General features: G+C 37.0%; 1 protein-coding gene across 4 annotated transcripts in view; it reads left to right on the forward strand.

Annotated features, from left to right (window-relative positions):
- NR3C2 (nuclear receptor subfamily 3 group C member 2) overlaps window positions 1-24,994 on the forward strand; it is a 168,717-nt gene that overhangs the window by 138,938 nt on the left and 4,785 nt on the right. For all 4 annotated transcript variants that reach the window (XM_081332597.1, XM_081332596.1, XM_081332595.1 and 1 more), the window contains 2 exons: window positions 12,182-12,312; window positions 17,100-17,257. In XM_081332597.1, coding sequence (XP_081188723.1) covers window positions 12,182-12,312; window positions 17,100-17,257 — 289 coding nt within the window. The remainder of the gene's footprint in view (window positions 1-12,181; window positions 12,313-17,099; window positions 17,258-24,994) is intronic.

Genomic DNA, 24,994 nt, shown 5'->3' on the forward strand with positions numbered 1-24,994 from the left:
TCATTTTGGACTAGCCAGTGAGGTGTCTGTGTTGAAGTGAGAACTAATTTTTAAGATATTAGATAAGTGAAGAAACAAATTCAAATTCACAGTTTATATAAACTTATAAATAATACATTGTAATGTGTAGCTGAAACTATGTTTAAAGATAGATGTTGGAAATTTTAACTTTCTACATTGTTGTGGGAGTATTTATAACAATTTTCCATGTTGTCTGGGGCTATTGGATTTGTATTCAATATATGGAGTAGGCCTTGTTTTATAGGTTAGGCATAGATTGTTTTGAATTATGTAATTTGGAATATAAGAGCTGTTGGAATTATCTAATCCAACAGCCTTCCCCAAAAAGAATAGTTCACCATTCCCTAAGGCAGACTATTCCGTTCTTAAACAACTTGTACCTTCCCCCCCCCTGGTATTTAGCTGAAATACATTGTGCTGTAATTTAATATCACTCTTTTTCTCCCGTTTTGTAGTATAACATTCTTTTGAAATACTTCAGTTATAGCCCTTTAAATGTTGCATCTTCCCCAGACTAAAAATTCCCAACACTTACAAATGTTCCTCATACGATATTCCACTGAGGTCCTTTATCAACTTTCTTGTTCCTCTGAATATATTCCATCTCATCAATGTTTTTTTCTAAAATGAAATGCCCAGAACTCAGTGTAATATAGATTGGATTTGAGCAATGGACATATCTTGATTTTTACATCTTATTTCTGTGGATTCACCTAGAATTACAGTTGCTTTTTTACCATTTACTTTACATTCACTGTTGTCTCTTTATTGACAAAAAGCCACTTGGGCTCTTTTTTGCATGTTTGGTCCCTGTTCTACATTCAGGCTTCTGCTTTTTCATATCCAAATGTTAGACATCACATTTGTCCTTACCAAATTTAATAGTGACTGATTACTGCCTGTTGTTCCCACCCTTCAAAGTTTTTCCTGCCACATGCTACTGCCTTTTATGATATTTTCCATTTCCTCCTCGTTTTGTGTTCATCTGTAAATATGGTAATAATATTTCCAATCCCTTATTCAGGTCATTGATAAATATGTTGAAGAATATAAGACCTAGAACAGTACCTAGCAGCTCACCATTTGACACTTCCCTCCAACCTAACCTATAATTTGATCTGTACTTTATATGCTTATTCAAACAATTTTGAATCAGTTTAAAGTAGCTAAAAAAGAGCCCTCTTCTCTAGTACAAGTGGTATTTCATTCATTCATCATTCATTCATGCATCAAATTTATATGACTGCTCATCCCATGAAAAAGTGACTCTGGGTGGTGTTACAATAAAACCATAAAAGATTTAACAATTAAAAATATATAATTCAGGGAAAAAATAAAATGCTACATCCACTCTATTTTCCAGGCAATTAAACTGCTTATGAAGAGAGATCAAGGTGGGGGGGGGAGAGGGAGAGAGAGAGAAAGAGATCAGGTTAGTTTGGCATGATATTTTTTCCCTGCATTGTTTTCTAAATGCCTGTCAACCAATTGTTTAATGATTTCTTTCTGAATTTTGCCCAGTGTCACTGTCAAGCTGACCTGAGTTATATTGTATTATTCTTCTTTTTTTCTGAAGAGTAAAACAACAGTTACCTATCTCCAGTCATCTGCCATAATTTGTTAAAGTTCACAGGAAGGGACTCTAATGATATCTGCAAATTCCTTTACAACTTTTGGATGTAATTGCTCTTTTTCTGGAGATTTGAATTCATCCATAACAGATAGTGTTTCCTAACCCTAATTTTATTTACCCTTCATTTTTCATTCCCTCTGTTTGTCAATGGTTCTGATCAGTTACATTTAAATACACTTTGGGTGGCGCGGTGGAGAGGGACTAAAGGAAATTAAGTCTTGAAGACCTCTGCTTGCTCCCTCTCTATTTACTATCCCACCATTTCTTCTAGGAGTGGGCCCCTCCCTTCCTTCCTTCCTTCCTTCCTTCCTTCCTTCCTTCCTTCCTTCCTTCCTTCCTTCCTTCCCTTTTCTTTCTTTTACTGTTCTTTCTTTTACTATTGTCATAGCTGAAAAAGGCACTTTTTGTTGCTTTTAGCTTTAGCTTTAGCTTCCCTTGTAAGCCTATGCTTGAGAATATGGCAAATCTCAAGATAATGTGGTCAATTCTTAAGCTTGCACTGTTTTCATTCTTTAATCACTCGTCCCCTATTGGTTATATCTAGTTCACCAATCTCTCTTGTTCCGTTTCCTATGAAAAATAAAACAATCAGATTGCTAACAAATTTTTGAAGTTTGACTTTGATTTTTTTGCCCTATAGCCTTAGGTTTGTTATTTCTCCTTCTTTGTATTTTTATTTATTTATTTATTTATTTTATTGGATTTATATACTGCCCTTTCCCGAAGGACTCAGGGCAGTTTACAGGGTATTTAAAACAAAGATCGATACAAAAGTTAAAAACAATTTTAAAAGATTAAATCAATCCCTGAAAAAAAATAAAAACCCCAATTAAAATTAAAATTCTCAGCCTGGGCCGGAGAGCTCGAAGAGCCAGGTCTTCAGGTCCCGGCGAAATGAACGAAGGTCGGGGGCAGTCCTAAGCTCCACTGGCAGCTGGTTCCAGAGGGCAGGCGCACCCACTGAGAAGGCCCTCCCCCTGGGTGTTATCCGCCGGCAATCTTTTACCGGCGGCACCCTGAGAAGACCCTCCCTGTGGGAGTGCACTGGACGAATGGAACTTGATGCTGGCAGCAGGTGTTCCCTCAGATATCCCGGACCCAAGCCATTTAGGGCTTTATAGGTCATCACCTTGAATCTCACCCGGAGGGCAACCGGGAGCCAATGCAGCTCGCGGAGTAGACGTGTTGCATGGGAGTATCGGGAAACCCCCATCACAACTCGCACGGCCGCATTCTGCACCAGCTGAAGCCTCCGAGTGGTCCTCAAGGGCAGCCCCATGTAGAGAGCGTTGCAGTAATCTAAATGGGAGGTCATGAGCGCATGAGTGACTGTGCGTAGGGCATCTCAGTCCAGGTAGGGGCGCAACTGGTGCACCAGGCGAACCTGGGCAAAAGCCCCCCTGGTCACGGCTCCTATATGGTCTTCAAAATTGAGCCATGAATCCAGGAGGACGCCCAAGTTGCGAGCCCTATCAACGGGGGGTAACACCTCACCCCCCATCGTTAAAGGTGGAATAGTCTGGTTAACCTGAGATGCCGATATGCACAGCCACTCAGTTTGGCAGGATTGAGACGAAGCCTGTTTCTCCCCATCCAGACCTGGACCGTCTCCAGGCAACGGGACATCATGGCGAGGGCATCGCTGGGCTCACCCAGCGGCTTCATATAGATGTTGTACAAGAGGGAAGAGAGAACCGACCCCTGAGGAACTCCACAAACGAGAGGCCTCGGGGTGGATCTCTGCCCTCCCGTCAACACCGACTGCGAGCAGCCCAGGAGATAGGAGGAGAACCACTGTAAAACTGTGCCTCCTGAGACACCGCAGTAGGATACCGTGGTCGATGGTATCAAAAGCTGCTGAGAGATCTAATAGGACTAGGACAGAGGAACAACCCCTGTCCTGAGCCCGCCAGAGATCATTCACCAGCGCGACCAATGCTGTCTCCGTGCTGTGTCCGGGCCTGAAACCTGATTGGTACGGGTCCAGATAATCAGTTTCCTCCAGGAACAGAGGAAGCTGATGCGCCACCACACTCTCAACAACCTTTGCCAAAAAGCGAAGGTTGGAGACTGGACGATAGTTATTTAGAACAGCCGGGTCCAGGGCAGGCTTTTTGAGGAGGGGTCTCACCACCGCCTCCTTCAAGGCGGTGGGGAAGACACCCTCCTTCAAAGAAGCAGTTATTACTGCCTGGAACCAGCCTCGTGTCTCCTCCCGGGCCGCATAAACCAGCCAGGAGGGGCACGGATCCAACAAACAGGTGGTGGAGCTCAGCCTCCCCATGATCCTGTCCACATCATCAGGGGAAACAGGATCGAATTCAGTCCAGATAACATGCTCAAGACCGTCCAATTCCTCCACGTCAGACTCCGCCCAGTCAGAGTCCAAGCCGGCCCGGATCTGAGCGATTTTGTTATCAAATGATTTCAACTGAATTTTCATTTTTACTTCCTTTTCTTTATTGGTTTACCTATTATTTTAGCCATGACGAAGGACTACATTCCAAGGTAGAATTAAACATAGTAGGAAAATGGGCATTTCCCCAATTATTCAGTATCTAGCTGTAGATGTTACTAAAGACCTGATCTCCATGAATACAAGATAGTTATCTGCAGTAGGGAGCAATTGTGTATGTGAAAACTTCCATGTGAGCTAGAAATTGGATAATGCAGATTTCTAGCTCATGTGGAAGTGTTCACTTATAGAGAAGAAGACTCATCACTGTTGAAAATCATATGACATCACTCAACATGATATATAGAGAAGGGCTAAAGTGCCATCATTCAACCTGCATTGAGATCTGTACAAGAATTTATCACCTGAACTGCTGTATTGTGTCAAACAAATACTCACAGACTTAACCTGAAGGATTTTGCTTTTATTAGCATTCTTAGAATCTAAAGGTTTATGTGTTTCATTATCACCCAGGGATAGTTGCAAATACAGTGCAAATAGAATAAATAGGCTTAACAGAAGTTTTCTAACATTTCACACTATCAAACTATATTTGTACTGCTTGGGCCCCCAAAATGTTCCTGATTTCAGCAAATTACCTATCAACATGCTCTACTGTGTCTGCTAAGATTCTTTTAATTTGAGGAAAATTGATTTGCTGCAAAGCAAAGCATTAATCTAATTGATATTTTTTTACAATGCCCTTCAGCCCTCATAGATCTCAAAAGCATTACCGTAAAATGAAAAGCTGGGGGCTCTAGCCCAGTGCTTTGCTTATCTTCTGGTATATGAGTATTGTGTAATTATCCATACCCAAGAACTCCACATTTGTTTGCTACTTCCCCCAAATTGGATACTGCTACCCTAGTGTGTTGCTGCAGATATGTCAGGAAAATCATATGCAATATGTCAGCTAATACTGAGTTATCCTTTTGCTATAAAAAGGAAGTTTCTTTCTGAACTAATATATTATTTTTTTCTGCCTGGTTTTAAAGTTGGAAGCTTAAACTTAAAGAGTAATAGTTACTTACGTATACACGCAGTGTCCCAGAAGAAAATGTTGTCTCAGCTATGATCTTCTAGAGAATGATCAACTTGGTCCATTCAAGGCTACAGTAATAACACCACCAGTTTTCACAATCAGCAATACAGCTCCTGCTGTGATAGAAATTGCTTCTATATGTCGAGCAAATGTGTTTGCAAGTGGTTCACAATTACATAGTCTTCATCATTAGGAACATGTATGCAATTATAAAAAGCTAAGAAAATGTTTCATTTTATATTTAAAAATTATTAGTTTCATTAGAAAAAAGATATTCAAATTACTGTATAAGATAAAAATAAGTGTATCATTTTCTATATTTGTTATGGGAGCTATATCAGTTATGTAACTTGGCAGATTGTGTTATAATACAAAGTGCCTGTCTACTCTCATTTTAAATCCTGCAAGGGCTGTGTAAAAGCATACAAAAGATCACATAGCTCTGCTATTAGATTCATAGATAGATTCATATTTACTGATCTGTCATTCCCATTAATATAAAGTTAATATAGTGGGCAGATATGGAAAAGATGATAAGCAATGTCCATAGATGACTTCGTAGAGCAGAAATAAGGGTCCTACATTCAGTTTAAAGTGCTCCTTATCTTTCCAACGTATGCTCATTTTTTCAGATCTATTGTGTTATTAATATTGTAGAAATATTACATGTCCACATATATAAAATTGTAACGTGAATGGCATCATCCCTTCTACTGCTTTATGTTAGGCTATTCTTCTGTTCTCAGAAGGAGATTAATAGTCAGTCAGCAGGCATAATTTCCTATTGCTAAAGTGAGTTTTATAGCATATATGTTGGTAAAGGTAAAGGTTTCCTCTTCCCAATCATGTATGACTCTAGGGGCCAGGGATCATCTCTGGTTCTTACCTGAGGAAGCCAGTGTTTTCTCAAGAAATTTATGTGATCATGTGGCCAGCATGACTATACGCCAAAGTACACGGAACACTATTATCTTCCCACCAAAGTGGTACTTATTTGTGATATCCACATTGGTTTCTGACTCGGAAGAGGATGATGATGATGATGATGATCTGGAACTGTACCCATCAGAGAGGGTCCCCAGGAACACTTAGCCCGGGGATGGAGGAGGACGTAGTCCCAGGTCCATTATGCATCAGGGGTGCAATCAACCGGATGGACAGCCGCCTGCTCAAGAAGAGGAAGGAGAGGCATGGTTGCCATGGTTAACACTGATGATTAGTAACAGGTTGCCTCCAATGAGGAACAGCTACCACCCCTACCTGATTCACAGGCATGAAGAGCAAGGTCAGCAAGGCTGCTTGTGAGGAAGCAGCCTTGTTCCTCCTAATCAGGAACACCTGGTTGTAGATTACTTAGTATGCAGAAAGGAGCAGTTGGCAAAGATAACCATTCATTTTCCTGATCATCATCTTCAGCTCCATGCTTCCTGTATTCTGATTTTGCACTGTGATCCTTGGGTTTATTTTGTGGCCTTTTCCTGGATCTGGACTTGGATTTAGACTTGGACTTGGATTTGCATATGGATTTAGACTTGCCCCAGTGGGCTTCCTTGGCATATTCATTTGCTTGAGAACTTATTGCTTAGACTTACTCACTCAATTGCTTGGGGGGGGGAATCTGTGACTTTGGGGATTTGGGGAGATATTGCTATAATAAGTAGAATAGTGCAATAAACATACTGTACTAGCACTTATTGCCATATGTGTGACTTGGGTCATATCACTATCTATTTACATTTGCATGCTTTTGAAGTGCGAGGAGGGCAGGAGCTGGGGCAAGTAACGGGACCTCACCCCATCTGGCAGCGCCTGGGTCTCGAATCTGAGCTGTCAGATTTCCAGCTGACAAGCTCAGCATTTTTAACTAATGAGCTATCACGTTCCTCATACGTTGTTACATTTTGTTTTCAAATGTAGCTGTAATTCTATGTAGCACTGTAGTTTATTCTGCTATATTTAATATTCTGGTTTTGCAAAACTCAGTCTAGTATATAATTGTCAATAAGTGAAATAATCAACTGTAAGTGCCATTGAATTCTGCTCCTCAAGTAGATTTTTCTGCTATTGTAGAAATCGTAATGATCAAAGAGAATGACCAAGAGAACATTTATGGCTGCTGAAGCATCTATATGGAATAAATGAATAGCGTAAGGTTGAATTTTATAGGTGGGATGAAGTACATTTTCATTATGTAATACTGAAATAAAGCTTTAAACTACTGTTGACAAATACTGGAAAGTAGGAGTTTTTTAAAACCATAAAAAAGTAAAAAGAGCACTAATTTTTTTAAATACGTGTTGTTTCAAAGGACTGTATAGAGCACGTTATGAATGAATATGGAGTAATGTACAGCAAACAAAGATAGAAATTTAATCTGAAAGAATTACAGTTATAATCTGGGGATTTTAAACTGAAAATATGAACATATGTGAATAAATATTATGATCATTTTTTAAAATGCCAATTTAAAGTTTTAATTTTCAGTAAAATTATAAAAAAGAAAGATTAAGTAGTATCATACTTTTGGTTAGGAATATCTGCTAATGTGATACAACTCACTCCAAGTCAGTGAGGCAGGCCTTTATTTCTAGAAATAAAATGAGGGAGGGAACATTTATTTATTAATTAATAGCTCAACAGAAATTATTTGTGCAAGAGCATCTCAACTCCAAATTATGAGCTGGATCAGGATTTATCAGTGGTTCAGTTTTGCTGATTATTTAATTGGCATCTGTTTATTCAAGTTTCTGGATTCTTCAGTGCATTATATAATAAACTTGCTGTGTACCATCACATCATGTTTGGATAAACGTATATATTCATGTGTTTCTCCAAACACCCTAAAAATACTAAACTTACATTCTGTTGTGGATAAGATGCTGGGAATAGAAGATAATTTAGATTTTCATAGGGCACAGAAAAAGGATAGTGGACTCACGTACACGTGGTTGGAAAAAAAAGAAGTGTGTCTGTGGGGGGGCGGGAAGGGAGGAAATGTAGCTGATTACTATCAGATTCATTGAAGATGGACATCTTGGTGTTGAAGGTAGATTGTTGGCTTTAGCAAAACCCAGCTTGGACTAGTAAATCTTAATAGGTTAGTTCGTGATTAAGTGATTAGACTGCTGAAAATAAATTCTTGGATGCTACCTGAAGAAGTCAGCTGAAGATAGAGCAGTAGTAGTTGTATTCAGTGCAAAAAGCTCTCAACAAAACTGAAGAAGGATGGAAGATAAGGTCAAAGGGTTACCTACTAGAGAAAAGCCAACAGATTAAGCTGCTGTGATGATTGATGGAGAGATGCCAACTAGTGTAACTTTAAGCCTTTTCTTAGCTTTAGATAGAAATAGTTTTAGTATTTAGAAGCATTGTCAAGATTACATCATTCTATCTATAGGAGAATATATCCAATATATGACACTGCTCAATGTATAACAGTATCCTCCTCATTTGAGAGTAAGTAATGCAGATAATTGTGAAAGTTCTGAAGTTGCCTCCTACCAAACTTCAAATGTACAGTATGCTGGGTGTTTTTTTTTTGTTTTTTTTGTTTTGTTGTCATTGTTCCACCCAGGAAGTGATAACTATATTTTAACAAATTCTTCAAAACAGCAAATATATTTATTTTGTTTATTCTATTTTAACACATGTTTAGCCAAGAATTTTATCTCCTACGTTTTCAGAAAATAGTTTCTTATTTGAAGCCTCCAGTTCAGAAAGCTTACAGATCCGTTGTTCCAGTAGAAGAGAATATATGTAGCTCAGGCTTGATCTGTGCAGTCCTTGGTGATGTTTGAACTTGGCTGTTTGCTTGCAGACATTTGATTATCTGACTAGGTAATATCAGCAGTGCTAGTAAATATAGGTTTTGCTTCCTGTTTATATATAGTAGCTTGCCCTCCCATTATTGGTGAGATTGTAGTTTTTTCCTGAAAAATTCCTTGATTAGTATATTGTTTTCTGCTTGCTTGTTTATCTAGTGCTAATCCCAGCTTCATTTATTTATCAAATTTCTGTACCACTCATCATACTAGCATGGCCCTTATCTCAGTGTAGGTTACTGGCGAGGATATGTTCTGGTCTTTTGGTTTCCTTCTTAATTTTTTCATTGTCTCTTTTAAGTGATGTGTAAATGTGATTTATCTCTATTTGTTGATTGCTGATTGGTCTGAATGCCAATCTTCCAAAAATTCCGTAGTGGTTTTGGTCTAGGATGCTCACAGCTTCCCAGTTGAAACTATGGTTAAATCTTTCCATGAGCTGTGAAACTAATCAGTTTCTGACTGCTGATCAGTGTTTGTGGATCCTCTCTACTAGTATTCTCCCTATCTGTCCTTCATAGTGGTTGTTACAGTCCTTACACTGTATGTAATGGATTGTGTTAATACTGCCCATTTGGACAGTTGCTGAAATTGAGGAATTACTTTCATTTCAACAGCCACATTAATGTGTACCTCTCCTTTCCATATACTAACTTCTTGAAAAATCCAATTTTCACTTATCTGGAAGGAATTACGCATTGCCTGATTCTGGAAGGAATTGCTTGTATGATTTATTTTCTCTTTATGTTTTCACATAGTACTAGGATGGTGCAGAAATCAATGAATTTGTATAATTGATGTTTGACTTATATTCCAACTTTTGGATTTGTTTTATTTTGTTTTGTTGTTTTTCCTTTGCTTTTGCTCATGAAAAAATACATTACTTCTCTATGGAATCAAAATACTAGCTTTTATTTTATAATTCTATTATAATTGGCATCTTCCATTCATGTGTGAGCTTTAATTCTAGCTAGAAAAATGAACTTAACATTAAAACTTTATATGGATAGAGAAGAGGAGGTCATGCTCATAGTTTGTCGCTTGTCCCTCAGGATTCACCACTCTCCCCTTTGCTGTTTAATATCTACATGAAACTATTGAATGAGTTTATCTGTTACTTCAGTGTACTGATGATATTAGCTCTATATCTCAACCTGGGTCTGATAGGTGAAGCTGTCAATGTATTAATCCAGCAGTGTCTGGAGGTTTTTCAGGTATTGGGAGAAATAGATTTTGGCACAGTCCTAATAAGACTGAATGACTTTAGCTGCCCCTCTCCCAGTTCAGGTATATTTTCATCATTGATCTTGGATGGTGGTGCATCTCCCTATTTAAGACTGGTGCACTGGTGGAGAGACCTCCTAGACTCACAGCTGTGGCCAGGAAGGTTTGCACAGGTTCATCTTGTGTACAAGCTGCTGCTTTCTTCAACTGAGAAGTCTTCCAGGTGGTCACTCACAATCTGATCACCTTTTAATTGGACTACATGTTATACACATGTGTCACACTGCTATGTGAGAAGCATTGGTTGCCAATGGGATTCTGGGTGCCATTCATCATCTGCTAAACCCTTCATGACACAGGGTCTGATTTTCTGTGGGATTGTTGATCTCCAATTGTTTCTGCTTGCCTCTATGTTGTGACAAAGCAAGTGCAGTCCTGGTCCTTTCTATGAAAAATGATCATTTTGCAGGGCCTAAGAAAAGTCTTTTCTCCATTGCTGCCTCTGCCCTGCAGAAAAGCATTGCCCCAGAGAGAATGAATGAACCTTTATTGTCAAAGTACAACCATGTATACATTGAGATTGGCTGAGCCTCCCTTCGTGCCCCCACCCCCCAACTCACAGTGACAACAAACTCTCCATCTTATTACACCATGTGAACTACACAACACATCAGCCTCGCAAGTCAATTATGCATAAAGTTTATAAAATTATATTTCCCATTCAAAAGCCTAACAGCCCATGGACAAAAGCTGTTCTTCAGCCTGTTGGTACAGCTGGCTATACTCCTATATCTCCTACCCGATGGTAGGAGAGTAAAGAGATACCATCCAGGGTGTGAGTCATCCCTGAGAATTTTCCTCACTCTTACAAGGCAGCCCTGGCAATGTCATCCAGTGGTGTCAGGGGACAGCCCACAATGTCTTGTGCTGTGCTCACCACCCTCTGTAATACTTTCCTATCCGCGGCTGTCAGACCAACATACCAAACCACAATACCATACTAGAGGATGCTCTCTATAGTAGACCGGTGAAAGAGGGTCATTAGCCATTGTTCTACCCTGTTCTTCCGCAAGACCCTGAGAAAGTGAAGCCTCTGTTGGGCCTTTCTGGCCACCTGGGTTGTATTAACTTTCCAGGTCAGATCTTCGCAGAGGTAGACTCCCAGAAATTTAAAGGAGAAAACTCTCTCCACACAGTCCTCCCCAATGTAAAGTGGGACAGGTTTCTCCTTTTTCCTCTGGAAGTCTAACACCATCTCTTTCGTCTTGCCGATGTGTGGTTTTGAGAAATAAAATAAAATAAAATCTTGATGAATCTCATACTGCAATTTTTAGGCTGTCTAAAAACAGGACTCTAATCCTCCTAAACTAACCAAAGGCCAATCATATTTGGATAGAACCAATGTAAAATAATTCCTTTATTCCAAACATACAGTAGATCCAAATGATTTTGCACTTTTTTATAAAAAAGTTTTTTTCCTATAGAGTTCCCAAAGCTTTCGCTTTTCCAACACTGGGTTTAAATCTGCATTGAACTGAATCGAAAAGAACATTTTCATTCAAAATGTTTCTGAGTCAATTAAGTAGCCCGTTTGATATTAGCAACCTTCATGAAAAAACCTTTTGCATGCTTCCCTCTAAATGCTTTCCCCCACTGATACTTATGCGGGATTAATTTTGACAGGATAATACTTCAGTCAGTGTTTTATAATATTAACAAAACTCTGAGTGTAGTCTATAAACAGTTACTAATGAGATGAAAATGATCCTTGAGGAAAAGTATATCCATTTTGTCTAATAATGACAACAGCATAAATTATTTTTATCTTAATTAGAATAAATCATTATTTGATGTACATAGTCATCCATCTCACTGTAGTGATTCTAGGCAGCAAAGGGCATATCAAAACACAATACAAAACCTTAAACAATAAAACATTTGAAAGTTTCAGCATATCTTTATTTTACCTGTCTTGTCTTTTGCAGAGAAAGGATGCGGCAATCTGCAATGTTCGAATTATGCCAAGGAATGCACCAGATCAGCCTTCAATTTGTTCGTCTGCAGCTTAGTTTTGAAGAATACACCATAATGAAAGTTTTGTTGCTGTTAAGCACAGGTAAGTTTCTTGATGATTCCAGTCACAATTTTAAATACTATAATATCATATATTATTGTAATAACTGACTAGTTAGTATCTGATGAATTGAAAAAGAAAAGAAAACAAATTTGATTTTAAGAGCTGGAAGGCTCTTCAGTGTTTTGGACTTGACATCTATAGCATTTTTTGAAAATCAGGATTGATTACTTTAATGCATTGTGCGATAGCTTTGAAGTTAGTTCAAACTATAGTTTGTAGGCTCCTAAAAGGGGCTGGTAATTGAGAACAGACATCCTAGCTCCAGTACTGAGATCTACCAAATCCTGTTATAATTTGCAGCCCACATTAAGATGGCATTAACTGTGCTGTACAGCATAAATCTGTTTTTGTTTTTACCTTTAAAACCTGAAGTGTATTACTGTAAAGCTGAATTCAACATGGCACATGCCCACTTTTTCTTCATGGCATGATAATTTGCATTTCTTTAAGATTAATTTGCTTGATTTATAAAACGGAATCTTGCATGCTTCAAGGTAAAGAATAAGAATAAGAATAAATGTGGTTTAATTGCAGATATAATATATGAATAATGCTGTGTATTTTCAGTATTTTTAAGTTGTTTTACATGTACACCACTTGCAGTACAGGTAGTCCTTGACTTACAATGGTCATTTAATTACTGTTCAGAGTTACAATGGCCTCAGAAAGGGTGCTTTATGGCTAGTAAAACTCTTCTGGCCCTTCTGGTAAAATGTTACATGACTGCCTCACGGTCACATGACCACATTTTGGGAGCTTAGCAACTGGCTCACATTTATGACTGTGACCATGATTTGCAACCTTTTTTTTGCCAGTTTCCAGCATTTTTTGCTTTTCAAATTTGGGAGAGTGGGTTTGCAATTACAACTGTGTAATTGTTTGAAAACTTGAATAGTAACCACATGAAGGAAACTTTTCTCAACTAGCATAGAAGAAATCTCTCAATATATCTCAATCATTTTTTGTTTTTTTCCAGCCTACAGAAGAGGAAAGATAGTTAAATGCCAAATTTAATGATCAAAATGAGAAGCCAATGGGCTTACATCCCAAAGTGTAGAGTTTCAATTGTGTTTCTGTTTATCAGTTTTTATATATTTAATTCTGTGGTTGCTGGTGTAATAATTTACAGATTTGTCTTTAGAAAAATATACATAATATCATTCCACTCTTATTTTGTGCAAATTTTATCTAGATTGTATACAGAACATAGATATATTTATAAAATGGGTTGTATATATAATGTCTGATTGTTTAAACCTGAAACTTCTATATATGCATCTTTGCTGACTGAACCATCAATGCACAAGTAGAAATAGAGAAAAATATCCTTCTTTAATCACATTTAGTTGGTTATATATAAATATATGTATATGATTTTGTGTGTGGCTGTGTGTGTGTATGTGTGTGTGTGTATACAGTGCTTTTTTAAAAAAAACTAAAAAAAAAGGTGCCGGAACTCACACACGTCATACAACCCGCCTTCCCTACCCTACAAGGTTCTATCCAAAAAAGGTGCCGGAACTCCGTTCTGGGTGTTCTATGAGAAAAAAAGCTCTCTCTGTGTGTGTGTGTGTGTGTGTGTGTAAAATTTGTGAGGTTGATAGAGAACAGGGTAATTAATTGTACAGCTCTCCTTACTGACATCAAAAATGGTGGAACCATTGCTGGAAGCAGTGTTGATCTCAGAGACTGTATAGATGCAAGTTGCCCTTCTTGCATCTTCTATAATTCAATCATTCCCATTGTCCCAAACCAGTTGTGACAGCACAATAATAGTAGAATAAACAGAAATTAGAACCTAGACTCATGAAAAAGGCAAGAAACTTGTCCTTCTGGTATTCACTGCTTTTACTTATACAAGAGCAACAGGTTTATACCCTCATTGAGATCTATAGAATGCTTGTGAATACAAAAGTGTTTCTTTATATATACTCTGCCCCTTTCTTCAGAAAAGCATCAGTACAAGCTAACTGTTACTTCTGTTCTCAGATTGCCAATTCATAGAGACTCCTCCCTTTCCCAAATGTATAAATGTATAAAGTGCCATTTACCACCCATTAGCATCTTCTCCAAAACTGAAATGATCTAACAACAGTTCCCCAACCAGCTATTTGCTTGCCTCCAGGTGCTAAATTATTTAAATAAACATTTAGAACATTATTGCTCTTTTGGAACAGCTGTTGAGCTTCTGAATCTTTCTTTTAATGTCATCATCATTGTGGAATACTATTTAAAAAGTCCAGCTTTTCTTAAAAAAACACAGATACATGGGGTATTCATTGAATAATATGGAATTAAAAAATGAGAAAGCACTAAGTAATGAACAAAAGTAAAACTCCCATGCTATAATATGTTGCTTTTTTCATACCAGTTTTCTCCCTTCAGATCATTTTAACATGAAGCCTATACCCAATGAAGTTGCAAATTATTTCTCTTAATTAAATGAAACTGCAGCATCATCTATATATGGAGTTTTGTTTGCAGTTGATAATAACAGAAGAGTGTTGAATTAGGAAAGGAATCCAGGTTTACAGGAGGAAATTAATTTCTTTGTGTAATTGAACATGAGAAAAATATATTCTATTATTGAAGTTATGTTGCACAGTATTAATAAAGTCTTGAAGCTCATATAAAATTCAGTTGAGGTTTGTTTGGAAGTCTCTAATAATACCATAGAGACAATCTCAGTGATTGTCCTCATGAAAATGGAAGTAATCTAAAAATATCCTGGGTGATTCTAGATTGCCTGACTAACTTTTAGAACATTGCAATTCACATTTTATATAAGATAAGCTATTTGGGATCAAGGCAAGAACCTGTCTACTCCATCGTTTTATTTTTCCTAGTTCCAAGATATCTTTTGTAAGTTTACCAAAAGGAGAACTGATTTTCTGAATTGTTATACCACCAAGGTTCACACAAGAAAAAAAATGAAACCTAGGTGGGAGAATATAGTTATAATACTTATTAATACTGTGTATTAAGTAGATTCTGATGTCATTACTGAATCCTGTACTCGGTACTCATTTCCACACATTTATACATTTTATTATCTTCTTTATTCCCCCTCTTATTGTTATTACTATTATTATGATTATCATTATTCTGTTGCTTAACATGTTCCCTGATCCAGAGACAAATTCCTTGTGTGTCTCATCATACTAGGCCAAATAGAATATTCAATTCAACCTGTATTATTTCAGAACTGATTTCAGAATAGTGATTGAGAATCATGTCTAAATTTTAAAAAAATGTTTGACACAACAGCAGCATGCATTTTTGCATTGATATACAACAATTTTCTAACTGAGGACTGCTGTTAACAGTATGAAAATGAAAATCAGTGATGAGTAGGACAGCATCAAAAATTGGTGGAGTGGGGTTGGATGTCTTTCACCTGGTCAGTACTTACATTTTTCAAAACTATCTAATGCTTATAGATTTTGTAGATTTAAATATATAGTATGGTTATTAGAGAATGTTCCAGGCCCTGTAAAAAGTAGGAAGGAATCCTAAAGCTTCATATTGCTTACCTTGATTTACCACAATGCAGAAAAGTACACAATATTTGAGATGACATTTAAATAAATAAATTCAAACTAGATACTGTATGCCACAGTTTGTTAATTTGATATTTCTATGCACTCTAGTGGCAATCTATTCAATGTGCCGTATAATTGTATGTGGTTATATAAATGTAGCCAAAATAATGGCACTGTCATTATGGGAATGAAAATAGCATGAGAATGCTTTAAAGAAAGAGAAAATGGCAAATCTGATCAAGTATTTCAAGAAAAATATTGTAAAAATTGTTTCTATTGAGAATAATATGATTTTGAATATTTAATCAATTAATTGATTAGTTTAGATATTTAACCAGGTTATCTGCAGAACCATCTTCTCCTCATTTACATCAGTCCACTTCCCCCAGTTAGGCAGAGAAGATATGTTATGGATCCTGTTGGTTAGTGACTGGTAGGGTATAGGAACACAGCCTTCTCTGCTGTCACCCCGGAACATCCTCCCCTCCCCACAGGTGAAGTAGGGCCCACTGTCCTGGATTTTTAAAAGAGTTTTAAGACCTGGGTCTGCTGGTTTGTATGGAGTTCACAGAGGAACATGAAATCTTGGGTTGGTTAGCACCTTTTTAACTTTTATGTTATCCCTGTTTCAGCTGCCTTTTTTACTGAGATATTGTATTTTTATATGGTTTTTATGTTTTTGACTGTACACAACCTACAGTCACTATAAGAGTGAGATGGGCAGTCTTTTAATAAGTAAATGAATAAATTTTCACTGGTCCATATTTGCAACCTTAAAAAATGAAATTGCAAAATAATCCTGGTTCAAAGCATTATTTTTAATACAATATATAGAAGTAAATATCAATAGACTGTTTCTTCCATCTTTAAGAATGTTATCAATTTTACTCTGAAAGTAAATGCGTGTATTGGAAATGATTTCCTAGGAAAGTTTAGGAACTTAGTAAAAGTTTTGGTATTGTTAAAGATATTTCATTCCTATGTGATGTGTGTGTGAAAGAGCATGAGCAGACAAACCTCAAAACTTGCCTTCTGTTATTAAATATTCTATAAGGAACACAAAGGGCTTATAGAGTTGCCACTCTACAAAATGCACAAGAAGTATGGAAACGGCATTACACCAAATTTTGACTGATCATTAAGAATGGACCTTACTTGTAACAAGTTTTCCTTTTCATTTGACAAAAGGTTGAATAATGCATACTTTACTTTCTTTTGTTGTAGTTCCTAAGGATGGCCTCAAGAGCCAAGCTGCATTTGAAGAAATGAGGGCAAATTATATTAAAGAACTTAGAAAAATGGTAACTAAACATCCAAACAATTCTGGGCAAAGTTGGCAGCGATTTTATCAACTGACAAAGCTCCTGGACTCTATTCATGATGTAAGTAATTTAAGTTACAATACAGAGGAAAGTATTATGAAGAAGAATCAGATAAATAATCCCCTTGAAGCTCTAATTCTTAGAAAAGGTATAATGACACTAACTCACGTTATATGAAGCTAGTACTGTAGTAACAGCTTCATTGGCAAAATATTTTTTATGGAAAAAAAATAGCAAAACATAATATTTTCATATCTCTTTTCTCTCCCTCTGCTTCACTGGTTTTTTGGTAATAACCAATAAAGTGAAGGAGGAATAGACAGTTACCTGCCAAAATAAAGAAATGTTCCCACTTCCTTTACTAAACATTATGGGAACATAGAAAATAAGTTTTGGATTTCAACCATATTAGTTAAGAAGACTAAATAAGTTTCAAGGCCAAAGTTCTGAAGCCAAAGGTACAGGAAATTATTTTGGGTCATTGAATACTTTCAACCAGTGCCTATCGTGGGACTGTGGATGAGGAGAATTCACAAAGGTGTTCCCAGAATTAACCTTAAAAGTCACTGAAAATCAGTTGAAATCTTCTGTTTAATTTCATTAAAATGTGACATGTCTCTGAATTCTTAAAAAATGTGGCATGTACGGAACCAAGTTCTCAATTGCTTTTCTTAACATAGAATCTATATTCATTTCTATATATTGTAATCTTTTTAAAAGATTTTGCTTTGAACATAATGAGTTTGCCACATGACTGTAGTACTATAATCATTTAAATTATGATTTTTAAAATTTTTTCCAGGAGTTAATATTTTGAAATTTTATTGAACTTCCAGTTACATGAGGATATTTGCAAATATCTTTTAAAAGCTATATAAATATCTTAGGAAAAATATGGAAAATCTCTGCCCCGTTCTTGCTAGCATACACACAGTAAAATACACTTTTAAGACATCGCTCAGAAACTTTGGCCTTGATGTGCGAGAGTTTGCATATAAATGTGCCTCTTTGTACTTAACTGGCTTATTTATGAAGATGTAATACAGTATGGTGCATTTCAGGTCAGATCTGTATGAAAGCCTGAGGTTTGTTTACAGAACATACATATGGAATTATTTGTTGAGTAATGTGCTGTTAATTAAAACACTGAAAAATCTTGGTGGGAGTCAAAGTATTATTAGTACTGCAGTAAGAGCTCATTCTTTAGAGACTTGCATTTGCTTTGAGGAGGGGAATTGGGGTTTTTTTGTTTGTTTGTTTGTTCAACATCAGCTTGCTCTGCAAACCAGATTAGTTAAGCATTTTTGGATTAAATCTAGTAGAATTTCAGATTCACTGTTTTCAATTAATGTTTTACTTAATTCAATATCCAATATATGTAAATATAGGTTCTGTAGGAGGCTGGATGAGAGTTGGGGTGGGGTATGCATGTGCATTATGTTTAATATTTAATATGATTAATATTTAATATCTTTATTGTCATGTACTTTAATAGTCAGAATATTTCCATTTTATGCATATTTGGACTGGTTTTAAGAAGCCTCTAAGAAGAAATCAAAGATCCTGTAGGTGTATTACTGTAACTCTTCAGAATGTCTGGATGATACTCTTACAAACAGTTTCCTTTGTGGTACTACCCTTTCTATTTAAATATACATATATTTATAACAAAAGTGCTTATATATTATCTATACCTATTATTTTTCTTTCTATCATCTATCATCTATCTATCTATCTATCTATCTATCTATCTATCTATCTATCTATCTATCTATTTCTAGTCTCATTCAAAATTGATTATATAACAAAAGAGTTTTAGCTTGATTTTTATAGTTTTTAATGTTTCTAACTGTTTTTAGCTCTGTTGTACACTGTCCAGTCACTTGTGAGAGAGGTGGCTATAGAAATTGGTTTAGTAAGACAAACAAGCAAACATTCTGCCTTACCTCAACTTGGATATAGAAAATCACTAATTGAAAGTATCACCTCTTCAAAATACTTGTAAAAGGTAAAGGTAAAGGTTCCTCCGCACATGTGTGCTAGTCGTTTCCGACTCTAGGGGCCGGTGCTCATCTCCGTTTCAAAGCCGAAGAGCCAGCGCTTGTCCGAGGACGTCTCCGTGTATTACAGGATAATTTTGAAAATTAGATTGGAAATAACTTTGAGAAAATTACATAAAGTCCTTGTCTATCAAATTGGTTTAAGATAGTACATATTTCAAAAAGTAATATATTATTGTATAGTGCCTCCAGTGGTTCCCTACAGTTACATCATTTATTAAACTAGCTGTGTAGAATAATCCAAAGATCATGTACAAAACCATATCCTTGTGCAAAGTGTCAATCGTCCCATTTGGCACATTCAACCAACGAAACTCTTGGCTCTTTTAAATTACCAAGAGTGTAGCTTTATTGAAATATCCATCTAGGTACAGCACAAGCAAAGTCAGTTCTGGGATTTTCCCACAAAAACCCACATAGGTAAAACCCTCTTTTCCCCCTCCGGATCACCCTCAGTTCATAGTTCACCAATTAGGTTCAGTTCTCTTCTTTTGGGAAAAGACTGTGCCGCTGAAACATTTCATAACTTGACCTTGGTGTCTAACATCTCACCAGCAACAGAAGGCACTCTTGCATTCCAGAACTTCCTTCCCTTCTTAGGAATTAGCCCACCCCCATCCCTTCCTGTTTGGCAAACTGTGAGCAACAGCAGGTGCAGCTATGGAGTTGAGTCAGATTTGACACAAAGAAGGAACTGAGCTACTTCAAATACAATAGCAAAGTAGAAATATAATAATTTGTGATTTAAGCAATAACAGCAACAGGAAAAATTTACATTATTTTAGTTGGTATTCTCATGGGAAACATATGTAAATGCCAAAAAATGCCAAGTTGTGGAAAAAGCTCAAAAGAAAAGGTACGGAGATTAAAATTGTAAAACATCGGCACATTTATATAAATAGACTACCTAATTTCCAAAAACAAAAAAAAGAAATTAATGAATTGACTTTAGACACAAAGTCATAGCACTGATGAAGTCTGATTTAAGCTCAGTGGCTCAGTGGGTTAGGACACTGAGCTTGTCGATCAGAAGGTTGGCAGTTTGGCGGGTCGAATCCCGAGTGCCACATAACACAGTGAGTGCCTGTTACCCGTCCCAGCTTCTGCCAACCTAGCAGTTCAAAAGCACGTAAAAATGCAAGTAGAAAAATAGGGACCACTACTGTGGGAAGGTAACAGCGTTCCGTGCGTTTTTGGTGTCTAGTCATGCCAGCCACATGACCACGGAGATGTCCTCGGACAAGCCCTGGCTCTTCGGCTTTGAAACGGAGATGAGCACTGGCCCCTAGAGTTGGAAACGACTAGCACGCATGTGCGGGGGAACCTTTACCTTTACCTTACCTAAAACCTATAAAGCAGGGGTCCCTAACCCCTGGGCAGTGGCCCACTAGTGGGCATTGAGGCCTTCCAAACTGGGTCACAGAAGTGGCAGGTGAGCCGTGTGCATTCCCACTTGCACAAGCAGTGGTTAAATGTGGGTGCACTTGCACTTGCATCCCCACTTGCAAGCGGTGGGCATTTGCTGCTCATTGAAATGGAGCTGCTCACATGTAACCATCCCTCTCCTCCCCCCCAGCCAGTGGCAGGTGAGCCCGTGTGCATCCCCCACCTGCACAAGCAGTGGTTAAATGTGGGTGCACTTGCACTTGCATCCCCACTTGCAAGCGGTGGAAACTTGCTGCTCATGCAAATGGAGTTGCTCACATGGAACCATCCCTCTCCTCCCCCCCAGCCAGTCTGTAAAGCCAGAAAGATTGGGGAACTCTGTTCTAAAGAGATTGGGAGAAGTAGCTCATATCTGTACATTTGCACACAGAAGCTTGCAAAGCTTCATCTCACAAAGATGGCACTATGTTGGGGCAGTGAAAGCCTCTACATTTTTTATGATACAGCAAATATCAATCCATTATCTTTTTTTACTTAATAGCTTGTATCAATAAACTGGCATAAAAGATATACAAATAAAATAAAATTTAAATAATTAATTTATTTTTCTGCTCAAAGGAAAAAAGATTATAGATTGGGGAAGTAGTTGTTTGATTGTTTGGGGGTTTTTTTGTGGAAGGTTCTCTCCAAAAACAAATAACAAAAACAAAGTTGCTGTAAGGGTTTGCCTCAAGAAAGCAGAACTTTTGAAACAAGCATTGTTTCAAAGGAACTTTTGTTGAGAGTTAGTGATAGCAATAGAGCAAAGCAAGGTCTGAAGAATTTGCATATGAAAGGTTACATCATAATACCCATTCAGGACTCCTCCCCCCAGTGTCTAACCATCCGGTTGAATCCAGCCAATCCATAGGTGCTAGGTTGTTTTGAGAACCTAGTGATTTAGCACCCATCTCAAGGTCTCTCAAGCTTTCATTTCCCAATGGTACCAGGCTCACTTGTCTGGAGATAAGGCAGATGTTTTCAGGCCACATTCCTTTCTCACGAAGGGAGGACATTTCAAAGAGGACAGAGCAGAGACAGGCAAATACATTCCCCAGGCAAGCAGCCCCTCCTCCCACCAGAATGGCAGGCACTGAAAAGGAATTCACAAGCAAAGCAATAATAGGCAGGCAAATACATTGGATGGGTCTGACATTGGCAGTGAGAGAGATTTGCTGCTGACTGGTATGCGCTGGCACTGATTTTTGTCTTATAAACACTAATGAAGTGTGCCCATGCAAATGTATATCAAATACCAAACTTCCAAACACAAAATCACAATCTTTTGGTTAGGATTAGAATTGCAGTGTACCAGCCCAGTAGTTAGGAATTAGAACTGTCAGGGAGTTTTGTTAAAATAGTTTTAGGTAGTTAAATAGATAATCCAGTCAAAAGCCTTTCAAGATTATAAGAAGTTAAGAACAGTTTTACTTGTACAAAATTGTGTGTCACTCAGTAGCCATTCAGAAAACTCACAAGCAGATAAAACATCATAACTCTCTTTCATAGTAACTTTTTCCCTAACCATTTTATCTTTAAGATATGATCCCTGATTTAGAAGGCAGAATTTACCTATCAAGCCTAATATGATTTGCCCATAAGTATGACCTTTTTAAAACAAATTATTAATGACAAGCTAAACCATTACAATGATTATTATTTAACTTGAAACTTGCTGGATCATTGTAAATAGTGAAAACCATTGTGAGAGTTATGTAATGCAATTAAACTAATTATTAGAGAATTGGAAAAATATTCATTTTCTGCGAATTCCTTCTTGGCCTCTCAGTTTTTAAAAATTCTCACATTTTTTTAAAAAAAACTAATTGATAAAAACAAAAAATAAATTGAGAAGGTAGTACATTAAATAAATAAAATTTTAATAAGATGCTATTAGAAGCATTATGTGATTTGAATACATAGTGCTGTGTGAAGCTTATTTCCATTTCACAAACTAGGTCAGATGGTGATAATAATTCACTGTGCTGTGAGAAATGGAGACAGAGATTTTAACAAATCCTTTTCAGGCCAGCTAGTTGAGTTTGCCATCCTGGAGAAATGTAGTTATATCATTGTGGGATTTTTAGTAGTTATAATACTGATTAGAAAGGAATTGTATTTTTTAAAATAAAAGACTAGCCTTTCAAAACACAAATAACTCTAACAATTTTTCACAGACTTGTAATTAATTAATTGTGAAATGTATGGAAACTTATTTCTAAAATATAAAGTTACTGTAGAAGATCAGGCAAAGCTGGGGAAGGTGGAGTTAAATGCATCATTAGCTTAGAATCACTGCATTCCCACAAGTGCTCCTAATCCAATCCCTCCTGAATTCCATTGACCTTTATTGGGCACCAAATTTGTGTGGAACTTTAGTTGACCAGCTAAACATATATTATATAATTTTAGTTGTATAGGCATGAATAAATTTTCTATGCTGCTATCTTCTGAAGGGTCCTGATTCATTATATCTGACAATTACATAATTATAAATAATCATTATAAACCTGGAAGTCAGTGCTTTTAATGAATTGGATACAGTAAGTATATATAGCCATTCGGCTATAATTGGAACCCAATCCATAGCTTCTAAGGCAGCATCCCAGAGTGACAAAATTCACTGGACAGCTTCCTCTTGAGTCAGAGATAGGATTCCAATCTCAGTTCATTAATATCAGATTATTTTTTACACCTGTCCATTAAATTTGAAGGTTTTCTTATTTCTTGTAGTTGATCAAGAACAAGACAGTAAATGGAGATGTATTGTATGCCTCCATCATCTTATTACTTGCTTTACTACAATCTTCAGTTGCCTAGACTGGGTAATTAGAATAACCAAAGCAGCTGTTTTGCTTCTCTTTGCCAGGAGCAAGGGAAAAAATGGTCAACCATCTACATTAACTTTTTTTAATGTTAGCATGACATGGCTGCCTGGAACTGATTTGAGTTAAAAAGAATTTTTAACTGCACACATACATTAACTGCACCCACAACTAAGTTGGACTCTTGTACAGAGAATATGTGCTGTCTGTTTGCATGATCCTTCTTATTTCTTCCTTCCACCATACACAAGTGTTGTCTTCTGTCCTTTTCTTCCATCTGCCCAGCATCCATTCTTTCCATGCCACGTTCCTATTTCTTTGTACCCCCTTTATTTTTTCTTTTTAATATTCCTTTTATCTTTCTTCCTTCCTTTTCTCTCTTTCTTTAAGTTGCTGCCTTGCCTGACTTCTTTCATCACCAGAAATTCTGTCTTGAACCTGGTAGATACAGCCAAGCACCTTGCAGAGATAAAATTGTGTAATAAATCTAGCAGTGGGGAGAGTATTGTTATGTCCAAGATAGTAAAAAATATGTTTGCCAGAAGAATGTATGGCAATGCAGCTTTAAAGCAAGGGCAACTGAAGGCAGGAATCTGGATTAACACAGAGAAATAGACTGAGGGATAGGCCTGATTCTGTTCACCTTCTTCAAACTGTATTTTTGGGAGCAAATGGTTCAAAAACCAGTTTTATTCTTGGTGCTCCTGGCTTTAGGAATTCTCTTAGCCTAACTAAAATAAGTGCTTTGTGACTGACCCATATCCAACACAAAAGTTCATTTGGTATCTGGATACACCCCCATCCTAGCAGCAATTTAATGATGAGGATGCCAAATCCAACTGTGCCTATGATCCAAAAAGCCTTGGGTTGCCCTGCACATCTGACTGAAAGTTCAAACTTATTTTCTAAATATTGTAACAACATTATAGGAGATAAAACTAATGGAAGTAGGGCATGCTCAGTATTGTTATTTCATGGATTTTCTGTTATTTTTTGTGTGATCCATTAGTAAAAGGCCAATGAAAGAGAAACATTATTTGGAACAAAGAGAAGCTACTGAGAAAAAGGGAAATGGTTGTAAACTAATTGTAGTTAAAGTTTTCTAAATCTTGCCTTCAATGTTTGTATAAAAAATGAGTATAAGTAAAGACTATAACCTTAGGACAATTTGAGGCAGTTTCGCACGTTTATATCAATCACTTTATACATAAAATATGCATAATCAGAATTTTTAAAAAGGGAAATGGATGTGGCAAAATTTGCCATTTTTGTTAAGGAGGAAAAAAGTGTTTGTAAAGTGGCACCAACATTCTGTCTGAAGAATTCCATTTTCTCTTGCTCAACTTCCAGTTCATGACTGTAAAACCAAGATGTTTGTTACAAACCACAATAAATAATATGCTAGTTTATTTCAGTGAAACTGAAGCAGAAGTAATTTTCTTCAGTTCACAGCTACTTTTTGTAGAGATTTGGAAAATAACATTGCT

This window comes from Vipera berus (assembly GCF_964194415.1).
Source record: "Vipera berus genome assembly, chromosome: 7".
NCBI classification, from domain to species: Eukaryota; Metazoa; Chordata; class Lepidosauria; order Squamata; family Viperidae; genus Vipera; species Vipera berus.